Below are 20,907 nucleotides of genomic sequence, written 5' to 3'. Positions count from 1 at the left end.
CTATAACTTGTGCTTTCTTCATTTCACCAAGCCATGTATTTCAACTCTCTTTCATGTTGTTTGTTGTTTGATCACACTTTACAAACTTATCAAAGGCATGCACTAACCAATACTTGGGGTTTAACTTTCTCAACCCCTAAAATACATCTTTATCAATTTTTTGTATGCATTCATTGCCTTTACAAAAACATCTTTAGTTGATGCTTTAATTGCCCTCTAAAACTAATCCCTCAACTCTACTTGAGGGAATCTTGGCTTGAGGTTCGTAAACACATGTCTTGTATAGAACCTATTTTGTGCTCCAGTGAACTCTAAATGAAGTGCATTAAGTACTTCCTTTTGCCTATTAGTTATTAATGTCAACTGCCTTTCATCAACTAAATACTCTTGCAAGTGGCCTAAAAACCAAGTCTAGCTTTGAGTATTTTCATATTCACAAACACAAATTACAATGGGAAATGTCTCCTGATTTGCATCTAAACTTACTACTGATAACAACACACCTTTAAATGGCCCCTCCAAGTGACAGCCATCAAACCCTATGAACGGCCTACAACCCTTCTTGAACCCATTTCTAAGGTTTGGGAAGCTCATTATAAACCTTTTAAAACCTGCATTTATCAGTAGGTATGTCATACTTTGTCATATTCAGCAAGGCCAATGCCCTGGCATTAGTTGTTTGATGACATTTGCATAATCCGACAATAACTTAAGGCTGTTAATATAGTCACCATCAGCATTTGATTTTAAAATTCTTCTCTTTGCCTGTAAGCCTTTTGTGGAACAATAGTCATCCTATGCAATTTCTTTAGATCATCCACAACGTGTCCATTCCTATCATTGGATCAACGACACTTTATTATAGTACTTTCTTGCTATCCAAGCTTTAGTTACCTCATGATTGTTATCAAGGCCTTCACAGGTGAGTATGTTGTGCAAGGACCAAATCTGAAAACACTTGCCCAATTCTGAAATGCAGCATATATTCTAAATAGGCACTTGTCTGTATAGTAGCCACACGAAATCATTTTTCTCTCGAACTTGATCCTCTTACCCTTGAAACTCTGTTGAATATAGTAATTCTTTAAAGCCCATGCAAATTCTATGAAATTCTTGAACATCATTCCCTCTATAAATTTTATTAGTTCTGTACTCTCTGAAAGTGACACATAGTCACCATTATCACTTTTATATCCATCAAGTAAGTCATCCTCCTCTTCAGGCTAGCTCTTATCTACTCTTATGGCTCCACACATGTCATCTTTTTATTCTGACTAGATTTGTAAGTCAATTTCTTTAATTGGTAGCATCTCATCATCTTCCTTTGCATGTCTTGTTGGACTAGCACCATCATCCTTCCTGCTTGATTTGCTCTTCTTACTTACCTTGGACCTACTCATGATTTGCTCAGAATCCACAAAGTTGGTTTTTCTTTCTTTTTTCTTTACAGACTTCTTATCAACCTTTATTGCAGTAGAATGAGGCATATTTGATTTGTAATCCTTTGATAAGCTCTAATTTGGACATCAGCAGTCCTTATCTTATTAGCTTGCCTATGTAAAGGGGTGATTGTAACAAGTGACTTGCTGTCATTTTTCCCTTTTCTTTTATAAGGTTCAATTTGCACAACCTCTGATAGTAAATTCTTAGTAGGCACTAAATCTTTTGCTTTTTCAGTTGCTACCTCTATTTGAGAATATGCAACAATTGATCTTTTAGACTTATGGGATGTATTATTCTTTAAGAATTGAGACAGTGGTGGATCAACAATCTCAACATCTTCCTCATTAATTTCCACTGCAAACTTATCCAGGCCTTCATCAGTAACATGAAAATTAGATAAGTGATCACTATACTTTGAAAGGTGTAAGGTAGCCTCATCCTCATCAGCACCCTTTTTTGGACCATCATCACCTGAAGGATGGTTAAATGTAGGCATTGATGATGGGGGGTTTTGTCAAACTAAGGTAGTATTGTTGTTGTTGGTATTGGGAATAAGGGTGGTAATTCTATTGTGACTTAATCAAAATCTAAGAATGTTTTATCTACAGCCTCTTTTGTAGGTGTGACAAAAAGATTAAACACACTAGGTTGTATATTATTTCTGATAGGTGCCTTTAATTTCTCTAGTACATTTTGTGTAGTTTAAATATCAAGTTCAACTTCAGTTGGAGATCCATGAGTATGATCCGGATATGGTTTGGACTTGAAGATAATGATTTGAGTTATGGTTTGTGTTCCAAGCTTATGTTCTATTGCAGTTGTGGGTTGAGTTGTGACTTGTGTTTTAAGTTCAGATTCCGCTGTAGTGGTGAGTTGAGTTGTGGTTTGTATTTCAGGTTCAGCTTCTGTTGCAGTGGTGGGTTGAGTTGTGGTTTGTGTTTCAGGTTTAGCTTCTGTTGCAGTGGTGGGTTGAGTTGTGGTTTTTGTTTTAGGATTGTTAGCTTTTGTTATAGTATCAAGTTTAGTTGTGGTTTGTGTTTGAATATCATCTTCTGTTGCAGTGGTGGCCTTAGTTGTGGACTCTGGTTTTGGAATAGAGAGCCTATAAAATTTGGTCTATGAAATTCTTCTTGAACTCTTTCTTGCTAGTGACTTTCTTTTAACACTTTTTTTTTTTCCAGTAGTAGTTACATGTACTTATTGTTGTGCTTCAACATTGTCAGTTGGTTACCTCTAAAACACAAAGAACATACTCTGAGGTTCTGCATTAAGCCTAGCAGCAAGATCTTCTATATCATCCTTAAACAACCTTCTTTTAATCACATTCGTCACATTAAATGATATGATGGTCATGTCAAACACAATACCTATATACTTCTCATTATGCAAGTGCCATATCTGATACAACTCATGATTATTATTTGTTGTACCTTTCTTTCCATTTCATGGTAGTGTAACTTTAATGATGAGTCTCTCATCTCTATAATTGTTTCTCCAAACCATTCTTTTCATTGCAGTATTGATCATAACAACTCAAAAAGTCAGTGTCAATGAGGCCAACCTCAAAAGTTTCACTAAAAAGGTTGACAAAGCCTTTCACCTTCAAGTGCCTCTTCCATAACAAAAGCATTACAAATATCAATAACAACACCAACATAGTCATGATATCATAAAATGAAAACAAAACCAAAATACCCATCACTAAAACCAAAACATATAGGGTATATATTAATAATTTAGTTTCTTAGTTATGTTTACTAAACAACCACTCAAGACAATATATATAAAAAAAATCATAAAAATGTATATGCTTGTTTTTTTATCTCCAGCAACTTATTTGTAAAAAAAATACTATAAATTTTGTTAATGGTAAAATGAAAACAAAATGTCCCAATTCATTAATAACTAGGGTTTAAACCAATTTTCTTCAAATAATAACAGTAATAGCACAAATTTTTCATATATACAGAACATTGTTAATTAATATTGTCCTACATTTTAAAAAATGCTACTAAACCCATTTTAATGGAAATAACTGAATGAAAAAAAAATTTCTTACCTTTGCCATCGTAAGGTTGTTACCAGCAACCACTCTCCAATGGTCACTTTTTTTGTAGTCTTTCGAACAGAAATGCGTTGTTTATGGCTAATATTTTGATGCTCTGTTTAAAAGTTTCTCTCTCTAAACTGTGAACAAAATGATGGTTCGCGCCAAGAGAAAAGGATACTTTACTATTTTTATATTTAACCACTTATATATTTTCTTAATTAAAATTTTGAAAATAACTTATTATAAACTATCATCCTATATAAAATTATAAAATTCTAGGAAGTAGTTGAAAGACTATCTTGATTTGACATCTCACATTCCTCTAGGATAATGCTCGTTATGGTATTTGTTCAAACACGACTTTACCCTTTAAGCTCATAACTTCAATAGGGAGATCACGATAATTTGGGGAGGGGGGGGGGGTTAGAGTGATGTTCTCGTATCCTTGGGGGTATTTTGAAGATAGTCATCTAGTAGGGGGCACAATGGAATTTACCCTAAATGAAATTGTCACCAAAATAAACTCCATTCTTGGATGTGAAACCAATTTCCTCGGGCTTCATTCATCGATGAATAAGGCAACATGGGGACAGTTTTGCGATCGACTTCGATGTTTTGTAGGAATAGCCTCTAGAATGGCGGCTGTCATTGTTTGCTTTGTGTGTTCAGCTCTAATCTTCTTGTTGAAGCGCATGCCGCTGAGGTCTAGGTTGCTCAATTGGTTATTGAATTTAATCAAATATGTCCAGTTAATATATTGATTTATTTATCATAAGGAAATAATAGTAATTATAAATTAAAAATAAATTTATTATTAAAAATAATTTACTTATGTTTATTTTTCTAAACATTAGGGGGCTCATTACCTTTTTTCTTAGTTCTTTAATGAAAACTAATGGTTTGGTGGATGAATAATTTATATTATAAATTTATGGTACATTTAAAATTAAGGTTGGATAGTTGTAGTTTTTAAGTTACGGTATTAAAGTGTTTGATAAATACTAGTTGTTGAAGTTTAAAAGTTATGTTGATAAGATTTTTTATTTGTATAATAGAAAATTTATTATATGTTTAATAATTTTATCAAAATTATTATTTAAAATTAATATTTATTATATATTATTAATTTTTATTTTATAGTTATTTTTAAAATAACTGTTCCTTAAAAATATAACATCTTAATTCCAAAGAAGTATTTAGAATATATGAATAAAATAACTTGAAGGTATTGTAATATTTTTTATGGGAGAACAAGTTTAAGGGTAAATGATAAATAATTTCTCTAAAAATATTAGTCAACAATAATACCAACGTTATTCTTAAATTTTAAAAGTTCATCAGTGTTACAAGAATTATTTTCCAATTATAATTAAAAAAGAAAAAGAAAATCGAAATTAAATTTTTCATCGTTTACCTGACCAACAAGTTGACGAACAACAAAGTGAAGCATCATCGCCAGTAGTACTATTAATTAATAAATAACAACACAAGGGGCTCTCTTACTCTGCTAAATCTAATTCTCTAATTCGGAGATCCAATTGAATTGGAGGCGAGGTGACGTATGGCGGGGGTCTCGTTGAAGTGCGGCGACTGTGGGGCCCTTTTGAGGTCTGTACAGGAAGCGCAAGAGCACGCGGAGCTGACCTCTCACTCCAACTTCTCCGAATCCACCGAAGCTGTTCTCAATCTCGTTTGCGCTACTTGCGGCAAACCTTGCCGATCAAAAACGGTACCGTTTTCCCTTCCCTTCCCTGCCATTCCATTTCATGCACTTTTTCTTCACCTAACTTTATGCTATGCTGCTGCAACTTCTATGTATTCAATTGAGATTTGATCATTAACTTTCTGCTTAATTGAAACCATATTAGGACTTAGAATTTTGCGATCGTGTTTGTGAATGAATGTTCCTGATTAACGACAGATTGTTTCTCCGAAACGAACTCCAAAAAATGTTTTTTTTTTCTTTTTTATGCATTGTTTGTAACTGTTGGGGTTTGGTTTTGTTTGATTGTGTAGGAAACTGATCTGCATACGAAGAGAACTGGTCATACCGATTTTGTAGATAAGACTTCTGAGGCTGCAAAGCCTATAAGCTTAGAAGTTCCGAAAGCAACTGCTGATTCTGGAGAGGCCATAGATGTGGATATGAGTGGTAGCCAACCAGAAGGTATTTTTGAAGTTTAGTGTTTTGTATGCATTGTGATTGAGTAGTCAATTAATCTCTTTGGCCAACCCGTAATGGATTCATTTATGTAATATTCTGGAAGGATTTCTCCATTATTGTGTCATTTCAATTTCCAGCCCTTGTACACAAGGTCCACCATCCCTTTGGTTTTTGCCTATTTCGAATGATATGTTTTCTTCTAGCACCTTTTCTTTTCCAAGGTCTCTGGTTGCTTTAAGAAGTGGCATATAGTTCTAGATCATGAATATTTGATACTGGTCATCCTGTCATGTTGGAAAAACATTGCTATTTAATTGTTTGCATTTGTTATGCTAGGGTTCCTATGTTTAGGAACATAATGGGTTTCAAGGTAATTTTTTTCCTTTTTGCTTTTGAAACCAAATGGTTCTTGGTGCTCTTTATCATCTTTGTTTTGTCTTTAGTAATTGCCTTTTTTCTACTGTAGAAATGGTTGAACCTGAAGTTGACAAAGAGCTGCTCAAGGAACTAGAAGCAATGGGTTTTCCAGTTGCACGGGCAACCCGAGCTCTTTATTATTCTGGTGAGGTCATTGAATAATATTATCATATGATTTTTTATTAGACTATAATAATAATTCTTTGACTGAGGTTGAGGCTTCAATTTTGGGTATTTTAGTTATAGTCCATCATCTCTGAACAAAGGAAATCTGATAATTGAAAATTATGGTATTACAAAGAGTACCTCTAAGATTGGTTTTGTGGGCTTGGAGAATGGAAAGGCACATTTCCCTGATTGACTTTCACTGTGTTGTTGTTTTCCATTGCATAAGAGGAACCAACTATTCTTTGGAGTCTATTTGTCAGATGGTTTCCATTTGATGTTGCTTATTGGTTTATACATAATTAATGAAGCTCGTTTGTTAATCATGACAACTGGCTAGGTGTCCTTTTGAATTTCCTTTGTATAAGTGGAAAGGAACTTGTTCAATCCTCTTACTTTCTCTATTGGTTCTGTTTGGTGATATGTTTTTTGGCCTATAAGAATTAGGATAGACTATTCGTAGAAAAGTGGTTTCACAAGAAGTGGAAAATGTCCGTAGATTAATGCTTAGCAGATGAAGTACAACATTTTCATTATCTTTTTCCTCTATATATGTGTTGTATTATTATTATTTTTATTTCATTTATCTATTAGTTGATTAATAAAATTAACTGATGGAACTTTTGTCTAGTGATTTGTGTACTATAAGATTGTGCAACTTTCAAAGTTATATTATGTATATGGGTTTTGCGGATGCCTTATAATGGTAGTTTTCTTTAAATATTTTGTTTGCATTATGTCTATCTTTTCTTTTGATTACAGGCTAATTATTCATTTACAGCTATTTTAATTTTATGTTTCGATCTTGTTTTCTCAGTCGACAGCTTGTCCTTTTGTCTGTTTTAAATCTTCTTCTTTCATACATTTTTGAGTTTCTTATTAAAAGAAAAAGTGCTTTCAATCTCAGGTAATGCTAGTGTTGAGGCTGCTGTAAATTGGGTAGTCGAGCATGAGAATGACCCAGACATCGATGAGATGCCCATGGTATGATATGCATGCTTACTCATATCTATGCATGTGTTGATTTTCTTAAATTCTGGACCAGCTATTATCCTATTAAAGATTCCTCCAGCACCTTTGGCAATTTGTTTATATATTATATTGTTTTAAGTGGAAGATAAAGGCTGCCGTAGCCTTTTTTGGTGCAAGAAAGTAGGCTCCCTACTTCAAGGTTATATTTCTTGATGTTAAAGGGTTCAAATAAAGAATGCATGGAGTCAACTCATTCCTTGACATATTAGGACATGGTAGCCTTTTTACTATATAATCATTTGAGAATTGAGAGCATGACCCAACCCCCCACTGGCACACCCTCACACCCACAAAATCAAGATGTGATTGGTTAGCATGCTGTTGTGTGATGGTGTAGTGAGCTGTGAGGCAAGTAACATGCTTACTAGAGCAAGATATTATAAATATTTATTTCTCATTGTTCTAAATAGTAAATAATTTTTTTTTCCATGTGAGTACTAGTTGTTTCAACTTGTACTATCTCTTGGGGTGGTATGATTACAAAGGTCTGAATTTTGAGGTCTGCATTTTGAGCACAATAGGTTAGGAAGATCTTGGGATTGCGTTAATGTAATATTTAAAAGAGAGGGGATAAAAAAAGAAGCTCCAAATTCTCCCCCCCCCCAAAACAAAACGCACATATTATATATTATATGTATGTACAAACACATGCATGTACATGTACATGTACATACTGATAGTACGATAGCTTCCTAGGAGTCCGATGGAATTTTTTATTTTTTCCCTTCTGACAACTATAAATAAACTAATAAGAACAATATTTAAATTGGAAACAAGGTACTATAAAATAATTACCTTGTGAAGGTTGTTAGCGTTTGTTTTTTTTTATAATGACATGACACTCCTACTAATGTATATTACAAAGCCAAAGGAAAAAGTTAATTTTTTGATTGGGACATTTGAAATGATTCAAAAAGTTCTTTCAAAAGCCAAAGGCATTGATCACAGTTAAAATTGAATTATTTTACTTCTTTTCTTATTTTTTTAGAATTCAATTATTTTACTTATTTTATTTTTTGTTTAACATAAACTTCAGAGAAGAAATAAAAAAACTGTTAAACTGGGTCAAAATAAAATGATAGCATTTCATGCCCAATGCTATCGTTTGAATGATATGAGGATAAGCAAAAAGACCCTACCAATTGAAAGAATATCAGTACCTTCAATTGAAAGTTTTTTTAGTCTTCAAGTATTCTAGAAGGCATGGAGCCTCCTGAAGTGTACGAAATAAATTATGTAGCAGAAAAAAGGTGTCTCTTTCCTTCCAACATGGCCAGCAGTAGATAAATGGGAATTGCTTTGTTTTATTTACCATTTACTTTTAACTTATTAGTTTCAGTGGTGGATTCATTTACATAAGAGCAATGCTAGACATCCCAACATCTAAGTCCCAATTTGAGTTCCAACAGATGTGGTATTCATCCATTCAATGGTGGTTAAGTAATTTTACAGCTGTGAAATCCATCATTCAATAGATGAGTGACACATGGTAATGGGACTCAAGTTTGGACTCAAATATTGGGATCCGTAACATTATTGTACATGATATCTCAAATGAGAAGAAAAAAATGGTGGCAAGTCTTGGACCAGTTCTCATCAACCCAATAGAAATATGATGAAAAATTTTTTACAAGATCAGACATGAAAATTCAAATGTCCCACATTGGAAAGTTACACTTTGCCTTTGGCTTGAAATATATATAAACAAGGGCTTTTTATATAAGTTATCACTATCAATACAAAAAAAAATGGTTTAATAACCTTTACAAGGTACTTAATTAGTACCTTGTTTACGGTTTAAATATTTGTTCTTATTATTTTAATTAGAACAACTACTTACATTATACCAGCTTCCTAATAGTTGAATACTAAGAGGTTTTTATTTTCCTTTGACCCCCTATGGTTACATTAATAGCAGACAGAGATGACAATGGCTCCTTTGCATTGGTGCTGGTGTAGTCATTGCATTTCTATGCGGGCAGCAACTCTAGCTTTCTAAACCTATAGGCCTAGAAAAGATGGATGGAGAGGAGCGAAGACCTTTGCTTTGAGATTTCATGTGTTTGTGAGTGTGTACGTACATACATGTACCTATACATGTATGTATATTTATGTATCTATCTATGCTTATATATATGTGTGTGCATGCGCGCATATGTTGACACACACGTGTGTGTGTGTATTTGTGTGGTTCAAAATGGTCTTAATCTTGTTGGGTTGTTTGTGCTCAGGTACCTGTCAGTGGTGGTGGTGGTGGTGGTGAGGCTTCTAAATCTTCTCTTACACCAGAGGAAATTAAGCTCAAAGCACAAGAACTAAGGTATGGCATATTTTATGCGGTCTATTTCTTCAGTGATGGATATTGTAATTGCTACATGCTATCTTACATTACGAATGCATCTTTGGACACTATTTTCTGGTTCTTGGCTGCATCCTAGTAGGCAATGTTTCTATAGGTGGCTTTAGTTTAGGTTATAGGGCTTAAATCTTGCCTGCAGTAAAATAATCTGTTTTTAGATTCTTATTTCTTTTTTGACCCTTGTTTTCCTTGGTTAAACATTATTAAATAAAATTTATCTTTTTGTAATTTTTTTGGTTTCCAGAGGTTTAATTTTTCTGTTCTTTTAGACTTTTTGAACTTTTAATGTAAACTTTCATATATTGTTCAGTTTCCTATACATGCACGATACATATGTAAACTTCCATATCTTCTGACTGTTTTGAATTATGCTTTAATATTTTTCTTTGAGACAGTAAACTCCCATCTCCAATGTATTGAGGCTTGCTTATTCTCAACTTTTCATATCAATCTTTTCTATCTCTTGTTCTTGTAAATATCTCAAGGGAGCGAGCTCGCAAGAAGAAAGAGGAAGAAGAAAAGAGAATGGAAAGAGAGAGGGAAAAGGTGGTTCTTAATTTTCTTTTTCGCTTATCTTAGAATTACTTGCAGTGTCAAATGCAGATACATAAATACCTATGCATGTGCTGATATGTATGTCTGTGTGTAAGCCTGTGACAAACGGGATAATCCTTTCTTTTATGTAGGCATGTCATTGTTTTCCTGGCATTGATGAAATAAGCCCATATAATTTCTGTATATGTATCATTTACATATTGCTTCTTCTTCATTTTCTTCTTTTTTTGATTTAGTGGGAACTTAAATATAGCCTGCTGTTTTCAGCTTTAATTTTTTTCCATCCCCCTTAATTTGTAATTGCTCCACAGTTGCTGTAATAGATACCCTGAAATTATGGGTAGAAAGGAGGAAATTCGTGTTTTTGTTGTGTTGCACAAGTGATCAAAAGGGAGGGACAAACGGACAAAGTGAGTGGAGGGTAGGGGGGTGGCAGCAGCATACTGCTGAACGAGAAAAATGTTTTCTGGAGTTTGGCTTATGTCAATTGATAGCTTTGTTTCAGTACTTTCCATAATTATCTTTGACTTGAGAATGACATCCAGCTAGATGCAACTATCGTTTGTAATAACGTATAAACTTGCAGTCATCTAAGGGATTAAATTTTGACAGGCGGGACAACTTTCATGTATAACTTCACTATATTTGCGATACATTGCCCTGTATCCTTAATTTTACCTCCATAAATTTGTTTCCTGTCTTTGGGTAAATTTTTTTCAGCTCTAGTATTTTCTTTCTGGCAGGAAAGAATTCGAATAGGCAAGGAACTGCTAGAAGCAAAACGGATTGAGGAAGAAAATGAAAGGAAACGGTATGTCTTGATTTAGTGTATCCTTTTTATACTACTACAAGGAATTTGTGTTCCAATAAAATAATATTGTATAATATAAGATGCTCTTTGATAAGCATTACTTTGTTTCATTCTTCATTGGGATTGAACAATTGGTTTTCTCCAGAATATTGGCCTTGCGGAAAGCTGAGAAAGAGGAGGAGAAAAGAGCTAGGGAAAAAATTCGTCAGAAATTGGAAGAAGATAAGGTTACTGCTCCTCTTCCCCCCCCCAAAATCTTAAGTAATGTATTTGATATATTTAGCTTTATATTCATCAACGGTCATTTAATTTTTCATTTAAAGAAAGAGGAAATTTTGAAACTTCTCTTTTTATTGAGTGGGCAAAGACCTGCTAGCTCCTTATCATGTAAGTAATGGCAATGGTGAAAATTTGCTTGTATAGGATTTTTAATTGTCCTTGTCTATAAACTGCTTTCCATAAGTTATTTTACATTTCATTCGGAATTGCCTATTATAGTTTAGTTACTGTAATTACATCTTCACAGGCAGAACGGAGGAGGCGACTTGGATTGCCCCCAGAAGATCCTGCAACCACGAAATCTTCGGCACCCGTTGTCGAGGAGAAAAAGGTATTAGGTTGTTTGATTTTTCAGGTTCTGATGTATTCATTTAAAATATGCTCCAGATGTATTTTGAAAATACATCATTTTTGCATCTGAATTGCAGAGCATGTTGCCTATTAGGCCTGCCACAAAGGTAGAGCAAATGAGAGAGTGTTTGCGATCTCTTAAACAAAATCACAAGGTAAATTTGATCAGCACACCATGCTCTTGATTATTTCTTGGCTATTAAATACTTTAAAAGAACTTTAAGCATACATAGTCAGTCATATTCAATGGCTTTCAATATATGATCCGTTGGTGTCATTCAGTGGTTGTGCTAGTAGACAATTTGGAATTGTTATTTTTTGCTTGAACAATTAGTAATGGCCCAGTTTGAAATCATATATTATCAATTGCTAAAAATTCATAAACTTAGATCTGAGACTTAGAATGCCTGATTGACCAGAAATATCAAATGGATGATGCGCATGGATAAACATTTTAAGTAGAGTGATTGGTTCTGCAAAAGATACATTTTACAATATTTTTTTTTAAAAAAATATTACGTAAAGCCCCTCCCAACCTTCTCGTGAGCAAGATTTGAACTCTAGGCCTTTTGTACCATCCCTAGAGATTTTGCCTATTGAAGCAACCAGCAGCCTTTTACACGAAGAGTCTCTTGTATATGAGGAGAAGTATAAGCTCTCTTTACACATACATGCTCACGCATTCCATGCACCCTCACAAGGACACTTTAAAAAAATATTGTAAAGCCCCTCCCAACCTTCTCGTGAGCAAGATTTGAACTCTAGGCCTTTTGTACCATCCCTAGAGATTTTGCCTATTGAAGCAACCAGCAGCCTTTTACACGAAGAGTCTCTTGTATATGAGGAGAAGTATAAGCTCTCTTTACACATACATGCTCACGCATTCCATGCACCCTCACAAGGACACCAACATATGTGGCGGATGGACCAATGAAAATGGTCGATTAAATTACTAAGGTCTCATCTTGGACATTTTACTAAATTTAAGAGAGTATCTTGAAGGTCTCTCTTGAACATTTGTGAAGTCAGCTTTTGAATCTTTTGAATATATACCTTTAACATGTGGTGATCATGCAGAATACCCTGTACCTGCTGAAGGCTTGGTAGTTTGCAAGTAGAGCTGATGAATGGATTCTATTTAACATTAAACAAAAGGAATATGTGTTTATTATGTCTTATGGATATTGCCTTCCTTCTGCAAGGAAGAAATTGCTCAGTAAAAATGGAATCAGTATTTCTGGTTGAATTTTTTTCAATGAAAATATTGTTACTTGGAACTATGCATATACATTTCTATGTTAACATCTCTTTTGCTGCTTTTCTTTTTATTTTTTCCCCTTAAAATTCAATTTTCTGCCGTGGGGATTCTGTAATGCTTGTTAAGTTGGTTTATATCACGTCCAGTCATTTCACTTTGTTTTCTGTTGGACTAGGATGATGATGCTAAAGTGAAGAGAGCATTCCAGACCCTTCTAACATATATAGGGAATGTTGCCAAAAATCCTAATGAGGAGAAGTTCAGAAAAATCAGACTCAGTAATCAAACTTTTCAGGTATGGAACTTTTTCACAATAGATCTTGATACTTGTTGAAGTAAGTAGATTTCTGTTGCCAAAAATCCTAATGATGATGATGCAATACTATGGGTGGCAATTTGGGTCAGGATTCATTAATCTGATTCGATTCGAGTCGAAATAAATGGGTTTGGATTTGAAAAAATTGATTTATTTAATAAATAGGTGAATCCGATTTGATTCATTAAATAAATGAATTGAATCCCGGTTTGAGGTCACAGATTCGTATTCGTTTATTAAATGGGTTATAAATGAATAGATTAATAAATGACATTTTTAATAAAATTACTTATTTACCATTAAAATTAAATAAAAAAATTGTTTGAACATTTTCAAGGTACAAGGGAGTTTTTTAATTATGAAATGATAATAAGACAAAAAAGAAAATGAAAGCAACGACATCATCACTAATCAGCCGGCGCTAGCTCCACTCTTCATTTTCCTTACTCTATTGTAATCTCTCTCACTTGAATTTGAAGACCCGTTTCTTTGTTGTCCCAAACGAAAGCCAAACCAAACATCCCAAAAATCAGATCAATGCTCTCATCCAACATTTTCTGGCTAGCTTCACGTCTCTTTGCTGTGTCAGTGACAAGGTCTTGAATAGCTATGCCTATGACAACTGTCAAAGTCATCCTTCCTTATGCCTTTTGATCCTTCCTTATGCCTTTTGAGTTTCTTTTGCCTCTTGTTTTTTTATTGTAATTGTGTTTAGCTTGGATCTAGTTGTAATAAATCAATTTTATTGATTAGATTTTAATCGAATTTAGATGAATCCATTGAATTCTTTATTTATTGCTTTTATTTATTATTTAATTTAATTTTGTATGGTAAACGAATTAAATGAATATATTCGTTTCTTAAATAAATGAAATCCGAATCCATTAAATTTTGATTTGATTGGTTTAGGATTTGACAGAAGTTTGGTTTGCCAATTTGTTTTCCCACCCATATGCAATACGAAGATTTCTGTTGGTCCATGATACAGTAATACGAGGTTGATTGCTTTTCTTAATTGTTTTCGCTAAATGTCATGCTGTGTTGCAATTAACAGGATAGAGTTGGTGCACTGAAGGGGGGATTAGAGTTTCTTGAGCTGTGCGGATTTGAGAAAATCGAAGGGGGTGAGTTCTTGTTTCTACCAAGAGAGAAGGTTGACATGGCGGTGCTCAATTCAGCAGGCTCTGAGCTGACCTCTGCAATAAATAACCCCTTTTTTGGAGTTCTTTAATTTTTGTATCTCTTTATATCTGAAAATATTTTTTGCCATTCTGGTATTTATGCCCTTTTGTGTGTTTGTTGTAACTACAATCTTCTTGAGTTTATACGTTGATGGAATGAATTTAAGTTGAAGTCGTATTTTCTGCTGCTAAAGAAGGCATTCCTTAAAGGCGTTCTTGAGATGGTTTGAGGAATTACTGTGTTTCAAAATTCCTCGGAGGCGTGGAAACTCCCTACATATTTTTATTCTATTTTTAATTTAATTTAATTTTTTAAATTAGGTAAATAAAAAGAAAATAGAAGCTATTTTCCTATCGGTTCCTTGAAATAACTGGCAACATCGGTTCCTTATCTCGCTTTAGTTCAATGAATGAGTGCAGTGTCCAAATTTAGTTGTCTTTAGAAAATTTACATAAATTAGCCAAAAACTTTTGTGCTTCTCAAAGGGGTGAGTCTTGAATCCATCAAATTCTTCTTTATACCCACCTTAATATATATATGTGTTAATTTTAATACCTCAAGATTATTCGTACTCGTTCTCTCTCAATTTTAAGATTTGTATTTTCTCTATATTATCACATTATGCATCTTGAAATCTGAATTTCATTCTTTTGGCCATTGATTTTTTTTCTTTTCTTAGTAATAAAACTTTATTTCTTTCTTCCTATTACTATTTTATTCCTTTTGTTAATCTTAAATTTGTTGTTTCAAGAATAAATAAGAAATCCATAGAATCTTAATTAGTAAAAATTGATTGACATTCTTTTTTTATGGTAGGTTTTTAATTTCTCGATTTGTAATAGCCATTATGAAATTGATGTTTAGAAGTTGAGAAGCACGAGTCAATGTTTATTTGAAATTGAAAGATAAAAGTTTAAATTGCTTACTGTGAAATTGTGGGAGAGAAAGGGAAATAAGGTTGATTAAGTAACTATAACAAAAATTATTTTCAAAATAAAAACTTAATTTAAATAGAGAGCTTAGAGAGGGAGTTAGTGGGTTTAAAGTAGCCCAACCCTTTTTAAAATCTATTGTAGCAAAAAATCTAATTTTTAAACCTAAATACCCTCAAACATATTAACAAATTGCAAAACAAATGTCATTCTCAACAAAATATCAAACCTCACCCATAGTCAACAAATGACCTTCATGAAACAAATGTAGTTATATAAATAAAATCATCAATTGGAAAGAAAGATGTTAAAGTTAGCATTTATTTTTATTACAAATATGGTTTTTGATTTCGTTTTTTTTGAAATTTATGTGAGTATTTTGAGTAAAAGCAACCTAAGAGATGAAACCAAAAAAACGAACGAGCTTGTACGACATGTGCCTTCACACTTAAGTATAGGTTCAATTTTTAATTGTATAATAATTTTTTTATTCTTTTCATAACTATTCAAGCTTAATGGAGTAGTTGTTCTTTAAATGTGTTCTGATGGATCATGGGAGAAATTGGCAGATGATTATTTTTGAATACATGAATGGCATGAATAGAGTTTTTTTTTTTGGAAAGATTGTATGTCTGATCAATTTCTTGCAAGAATGTATGAGGTTTTGCAAATAAATTTAAATGATGTTAGCATCACAGTGAAGAAAAGTTCAAGGTCGAGTTTTTTCTACCCAACCCGCGTGTTCACTACCTATGGACATACTTGATGATGAAATGGTAAATGTTGTGTTATATGTGGGCTCTAATCTATTGAACTATGAGTGCATAGCTATTTTTGTTATCACTTCCCCTAAAGTACCGGATCAAAAGCCTGTGATGCAAGATGCTCAAACTTCATACAGAGCAAGCATCTACATCCCTGATATTCAAGAAGAGGTGTTACCAGTAACGACATTAATGTAGCAACATTAATCTTGAATCTACTAGAATAATGATCACATTGATGAGAACAACATTACGCTGGCGGTTGTTGAAAAAGAGGTGGTACCACCGATGACTTTGCTGCTATAAGGTTACTCTTCCTTTCAATATAATGATAACCCCATTAACGAGATGGATAATACACTAGTAGAGAACATTAATGCTGAATCGCATGATAGCCCTATTGATGATGGGGATGAAAGTCTTTTCAATAGTCTAATTGATGATAGGGATGATGGTGTTTTCGATGCTCTTATTGATGATGGTGATGATAGTAATTTTGATAATACTATCAATGATAGGAACAATTGCATGATAAAGGTCTAATTGGTGATAGGAAAGATTTGCCTCACTTTCAAAATGAGCATAAAGCACACTAAAGTTGACTGTTACTCTAAAGCCCTATTCTAAAGGGCTAGTAGTTGACCCCTTTGTTAGTATTACTCCAGTTTTTCCTACAGACTTTGTTACTCTAGACTTTGTTCAAAGTTGTAGGTCTAATGATGTTTGTGTGGGGAAGTTGTTTGATTTCAAGTTTAATTTAATATTATAGCTGCTCAAAGTTTTCTTTAGAGATAAGTTCGATTTCAAGGTTGCAAGATCCATATTAATACATTTCGAGGCGCATTGTGCTTCAAAATCATGTAAATGGTGTCTTTGTGCAAAGAGAACTTCAAATCAAAAGAATGTCAATTAGGTAGTGATGAGATGTGACAAGAGACACACTTGTCATAATGAGGTGTTGCCCAGTGTTCTTCGTTAGGCAAGGAATTGGGTTGTCGGTCATCTCATCATAAAAAAATTTATTCAGGAGAAGTAAATATATACTCCAAATGACATTCTGGCATATATGCAATAGGAGCACAATATTCACTTATTATACTAGCAAGCATATTGGACTAGAGAACTTGTTCTTGAAATGATTTAAGGAAGTCCATCGGAGTCATATAACTTACTCCTCAAGTACTTTTATGTATTGGAGAAGGAAAATAAAGGTACAATTACTCACCTGAAATTGAATGGCAATAATAGTTTCTTGTGCTATTTTGTAGCTATTGGATCTTGCATCAATGGTTTTTTATAGTGCATCAAGCTAGTGATTGCAATAGATAGTACTTAACGACGTTTGTGACAATACTCTTGAATGGAAATAATCAATTGTGTGTGGTAGCTACTGAGTTTGGGGATTCCAAAAACAATGATTATTGGGAATGGTTTATGATGAAATTATATGATGTAATTAGTGATGGTCTAGAATTAGTAATTAGTGATGGTCTAGAATTAGTAATTACCTTCATTCGACGCACTTCCATCAAAAGAGTTGTTATTTCCATCAAGAGTGTCGTTATAAAAATTGTTAGATTATCAAGCAATAAAAAATATTATTTTGTGCTTGTATTATAATATATATTTGTGTTTATACAATATATTAGGGATTATTAATTATTTTTAACTATATTTAATTTTGTGTATTTTTTTGTGTTTATTAGGTAAAATGAGTTGAGACCAGCTTAAAATTGAGCTTGTACAAAAAGTTGACATTTTTTATTGATTGAACATTAATTGGATGATAAAATGAGTTTACAATAGATATGAGTGCATTGGATAGCTGTCAATTTTGACTAAATCTCAACCATTCATGATTCAATGGTCGCGATCGTACCGCGTGGCAATAGTTGGTGAAGCAAGTTGTAGGATCCGAACCTTTGTATTTAGGTCAACCCGATCCACCCATTAACTCACCAAATCTCAACTGTTTTTTGACTGAATAGGACGTTTCACATGATGCCACGTGTAATATTAACTTTTGAAGTTTGACCAGCCGTTGGATCTTGATCTAATGGCTGTGAGGAGTGCATGCATAAAGCTTATGATAAACTGCAAAACATTGGATTATGAATGTATTTTTCTATAAATAGAATCTCATTTTTATGTTTTGAGCATCTCTCTTCTTCTCAATTTCTCTTAATTTCCCTGTAATCATATTTTTCAGGTGTGTTTTAATATTTTGCATAATTAATTTTATAAATAAAATTAGTTTTTTTTTTCAATTTTAGTTGTTTTCATTCCTTTTAATTTGAGTCACTTAATTTCAATAATTATTTTTATTTCAATTATACTTAGCTAAATAACAATAGTTAGAGTAAGGTGAAACTCTTAGGAAATAAATATGATTTAATCAAATTCTATTTTTAATTATATAAATTAAATTATTTTCTATTAAATTTTAAACATATTTTATATTTTGAAATTTTGATTTATTGTAGACAAATAAGGGAGTTTGGCACAATAAATTCTTAATATCTTAATATAAGGTATAGTAAAATGGTATTTTGACTTATTGTAGACAAATTAAATTTTGGCACAATAAATACTTAATACATAATAAAATTAATGGGAAAATAACAATAATTTACATAATTAATATTTTGGGCAATAAATCTAAAAAAATGGCAAAAAGAATTTATTAAATTTTATTTACTAATAAGAATGGATCCATAACCCTAACTAATTCAATTTCATAGTTTTATTTAAATTAAGTTGTTTATATTCAAGTTTTATTTTCATGTTTAGATAAAATAAAATAAAAAAATTAATTCTTTTCTCTGTCGATCGACCTCGGACTCACCGAGCCATAATATAACAAGACACTCTTAAATTGGAGAGTTAGAAATCACTTTTAAGTTGTGTTAAGCTTTTGGCGTTGTTGCAGGGGAAAAGTATTTATTTTGTTTTAGTGTTTTGATTTTCACTTTTCTTTTGTGTAAAGTTTCATTTACCCTCTATGTCTCTTCTTAAATTTTGTTTTGTCCACAAAGTCTTTTAGAATCTTCACTTTCATCCCACATAGACATGGCTTTGTTCTACACTTCTAAAAATTACTTTTCAGAATCATTCCAAGCTCCTCAAATTTTGCCTCTTCATCATAATTTTGTAAAGTCAGTACATAATCAAGCAACAAATTTATATTAGAAATATCAAATTCAAACTACTTATTTGACTCAATTGAATTAACTAAGCAAACATCAGAGAGTTCAGAAAAATCCACTTTTCGAATATTTTCCTCTATACAAGATTCAAACAATTTCTTTTGTTCATCAGTATCATTTTCATTAAGTTGCTTGCACATGTTGAAAACATTCAATTCCAGAGTCATATTTCCAAAGGATAAATTCATTAAACCATTCCTACAATTAATCAAAGCATTAAAATTGCTAAAAATGGTCGACCTAAAATTACAAGAATTAGTTTATATTTATTCACAATAGGTTCAGTTTCTAAGACAATAAAATACACAAGGTATATGAGTTTATCAACTTGTACTAAAACATCTTCCACTATTCCTTTTGGTACTTAAACTGATCTATTGGCGAACAAAAGTGTAGTTGAAGTTGATTTTAACTCACCGAGATTAAGTTGAAAATAAACTGAATATGGAAGCAAATTTACACTAGCACCAAGATCTAGTAACACATGCTCAATTCTGCGATCACCAATAATATAAGAAATAATATGACAACCAGAATATTTAAATTTCAATTTATTATTAGTAGATAGAACGGTACTTACCTTTTTGGTTATGAAAGCACTCTTTCTTACCTTTAATTTCCTCCTAACAGTGCACAAGTCCTTTAAAAATTTGGCATATGAAGGTACCTGCTTGATTGCATCTAATAGAGAAATATTAACTTAAAGATTTCATAAATTTCAGAATAGTAGTTTGATTTCTTTGGTTTATTTAATGCATACAGAAATGGTGGTTCAGGTGGAACACTAGTTATTTCTTCACTAGGTGTAAGTTCCTTTAGTCCTTCCTTACCCTTTGAATTTTCATCATCTTCACAAGGTTCAGGAATAAGTCTATCAGTAACGTGACCACTACGAAGAGTTATAATTGACTTGACTTAGTCCACGGGTGGATTTTGTTGAATCTTAGGATTTGGTTGTGGTTGAACTGTAAATTTTCTTGTTTCTTGAATTGTGAGTACATAAACAATTTTATCAAGAGTATCCTTCAAATCAGAAAAAGTTTGTGCATTTTGATTGTTAATAACATCTTGCTTTCTGATGAATGAATGCATTGATTCTTTCATATTTTTCCATGGTGGTGGAACAGATGGTGCACAAGACTGATCATTTTGAAATTTTATGGAGGTGGTGCTTGTGAAGATTGTGAATTATTATTTTTTCCTCAAACTAAAATTTGGATGATTTCTCCAACCATGATTATAAGTATGTGAATATGGGTTTGGCTTATTAAAAGTGTTAATAGCATTAGCTTGATCATGTAGACATTCTTTAATTACAGGCAGAGTGAGACAATCTTGAGTGAAATGATCATTAGAATTACAAACATTACATGCAATTTCTTGAACATATTTTACTTGATCACTCTTTTTATGCTCTAAAGCTTCAACCTTCCTAACTAGGGATGCAAAATTTTGCTTGTAAATCATGATCTTCCCTCATATTGTGGATTCCTCCATTGGATGGAGATGGTTGTGGTTTATTTGTCAATTCAAAAGTTCCAACAGTATCATAGTGTTGTGCATTTTCAGCTAATTGATCAAGATAATCTAGTGCATCTTCAGGATTTTTATCTCTAAATTCAT

At 32.7% G+C, this 20,907-nt stretch overlaps 1 protein-coding gene across 1 annotated transcript; it reads left to right on the top strand.

Moving 5' to 3' along the window:
• Positions 1-4,884: 4,884 nt before the first annotated feature.
• Positions 4,885-14,562, top strand: LOC18032955 (UBX domain-containing protein 4). The gene is made up of 12 exons (XM_006420925.2): positions 4,885-5,222; positions 5,510-5,660; positions 6,124-6,219; positions 7,147-7,223; positions 9,503-9,591; positions 10,116-10,176; positions 10,929-10,996; positions 11,142-11,223; positions 11,523-11,606; positions 11,704-11,781; positions 13,060-13,179; positions 14,255-14,562. The coding sequence occupies exons 1-12, from the start codon at positions 5,055-5,057 to the stop codon at positions 14,429-14,431; spliced, it is 1,251 nt and encodes a 416-aa protein (XP_006420988.1). The 5' UTR covers positions 4,885-5,054; the 3' UTR covers positions 14,432-14,562.
• The last annotated feature ends 6,345 nt before the right edge of the window (positions 14,563-20,907 follow it).

Source organism: Citrus clementina, unplaced genomic scaffold (genome assembly GCF_000493195.1).
Source record: "Citrus clementina cultivar Clemenules unplaced genomic scaffold, Citrus_clementina_v1.0 scaffold_9, whole genome shotgun sequence".
NCBI classification, from domain to species: Eukaryota; Viridiplantae; Streptophyta; class Magnoliopsida; order Sapindales; family Rutaceae; genus Citrus; species Citrus x clementina.
The sequence above is the reverse complement of the archived record's forward strand: the minus strand, read 5'-3'. Positions and strand labels throughout refer to the sequence as shown.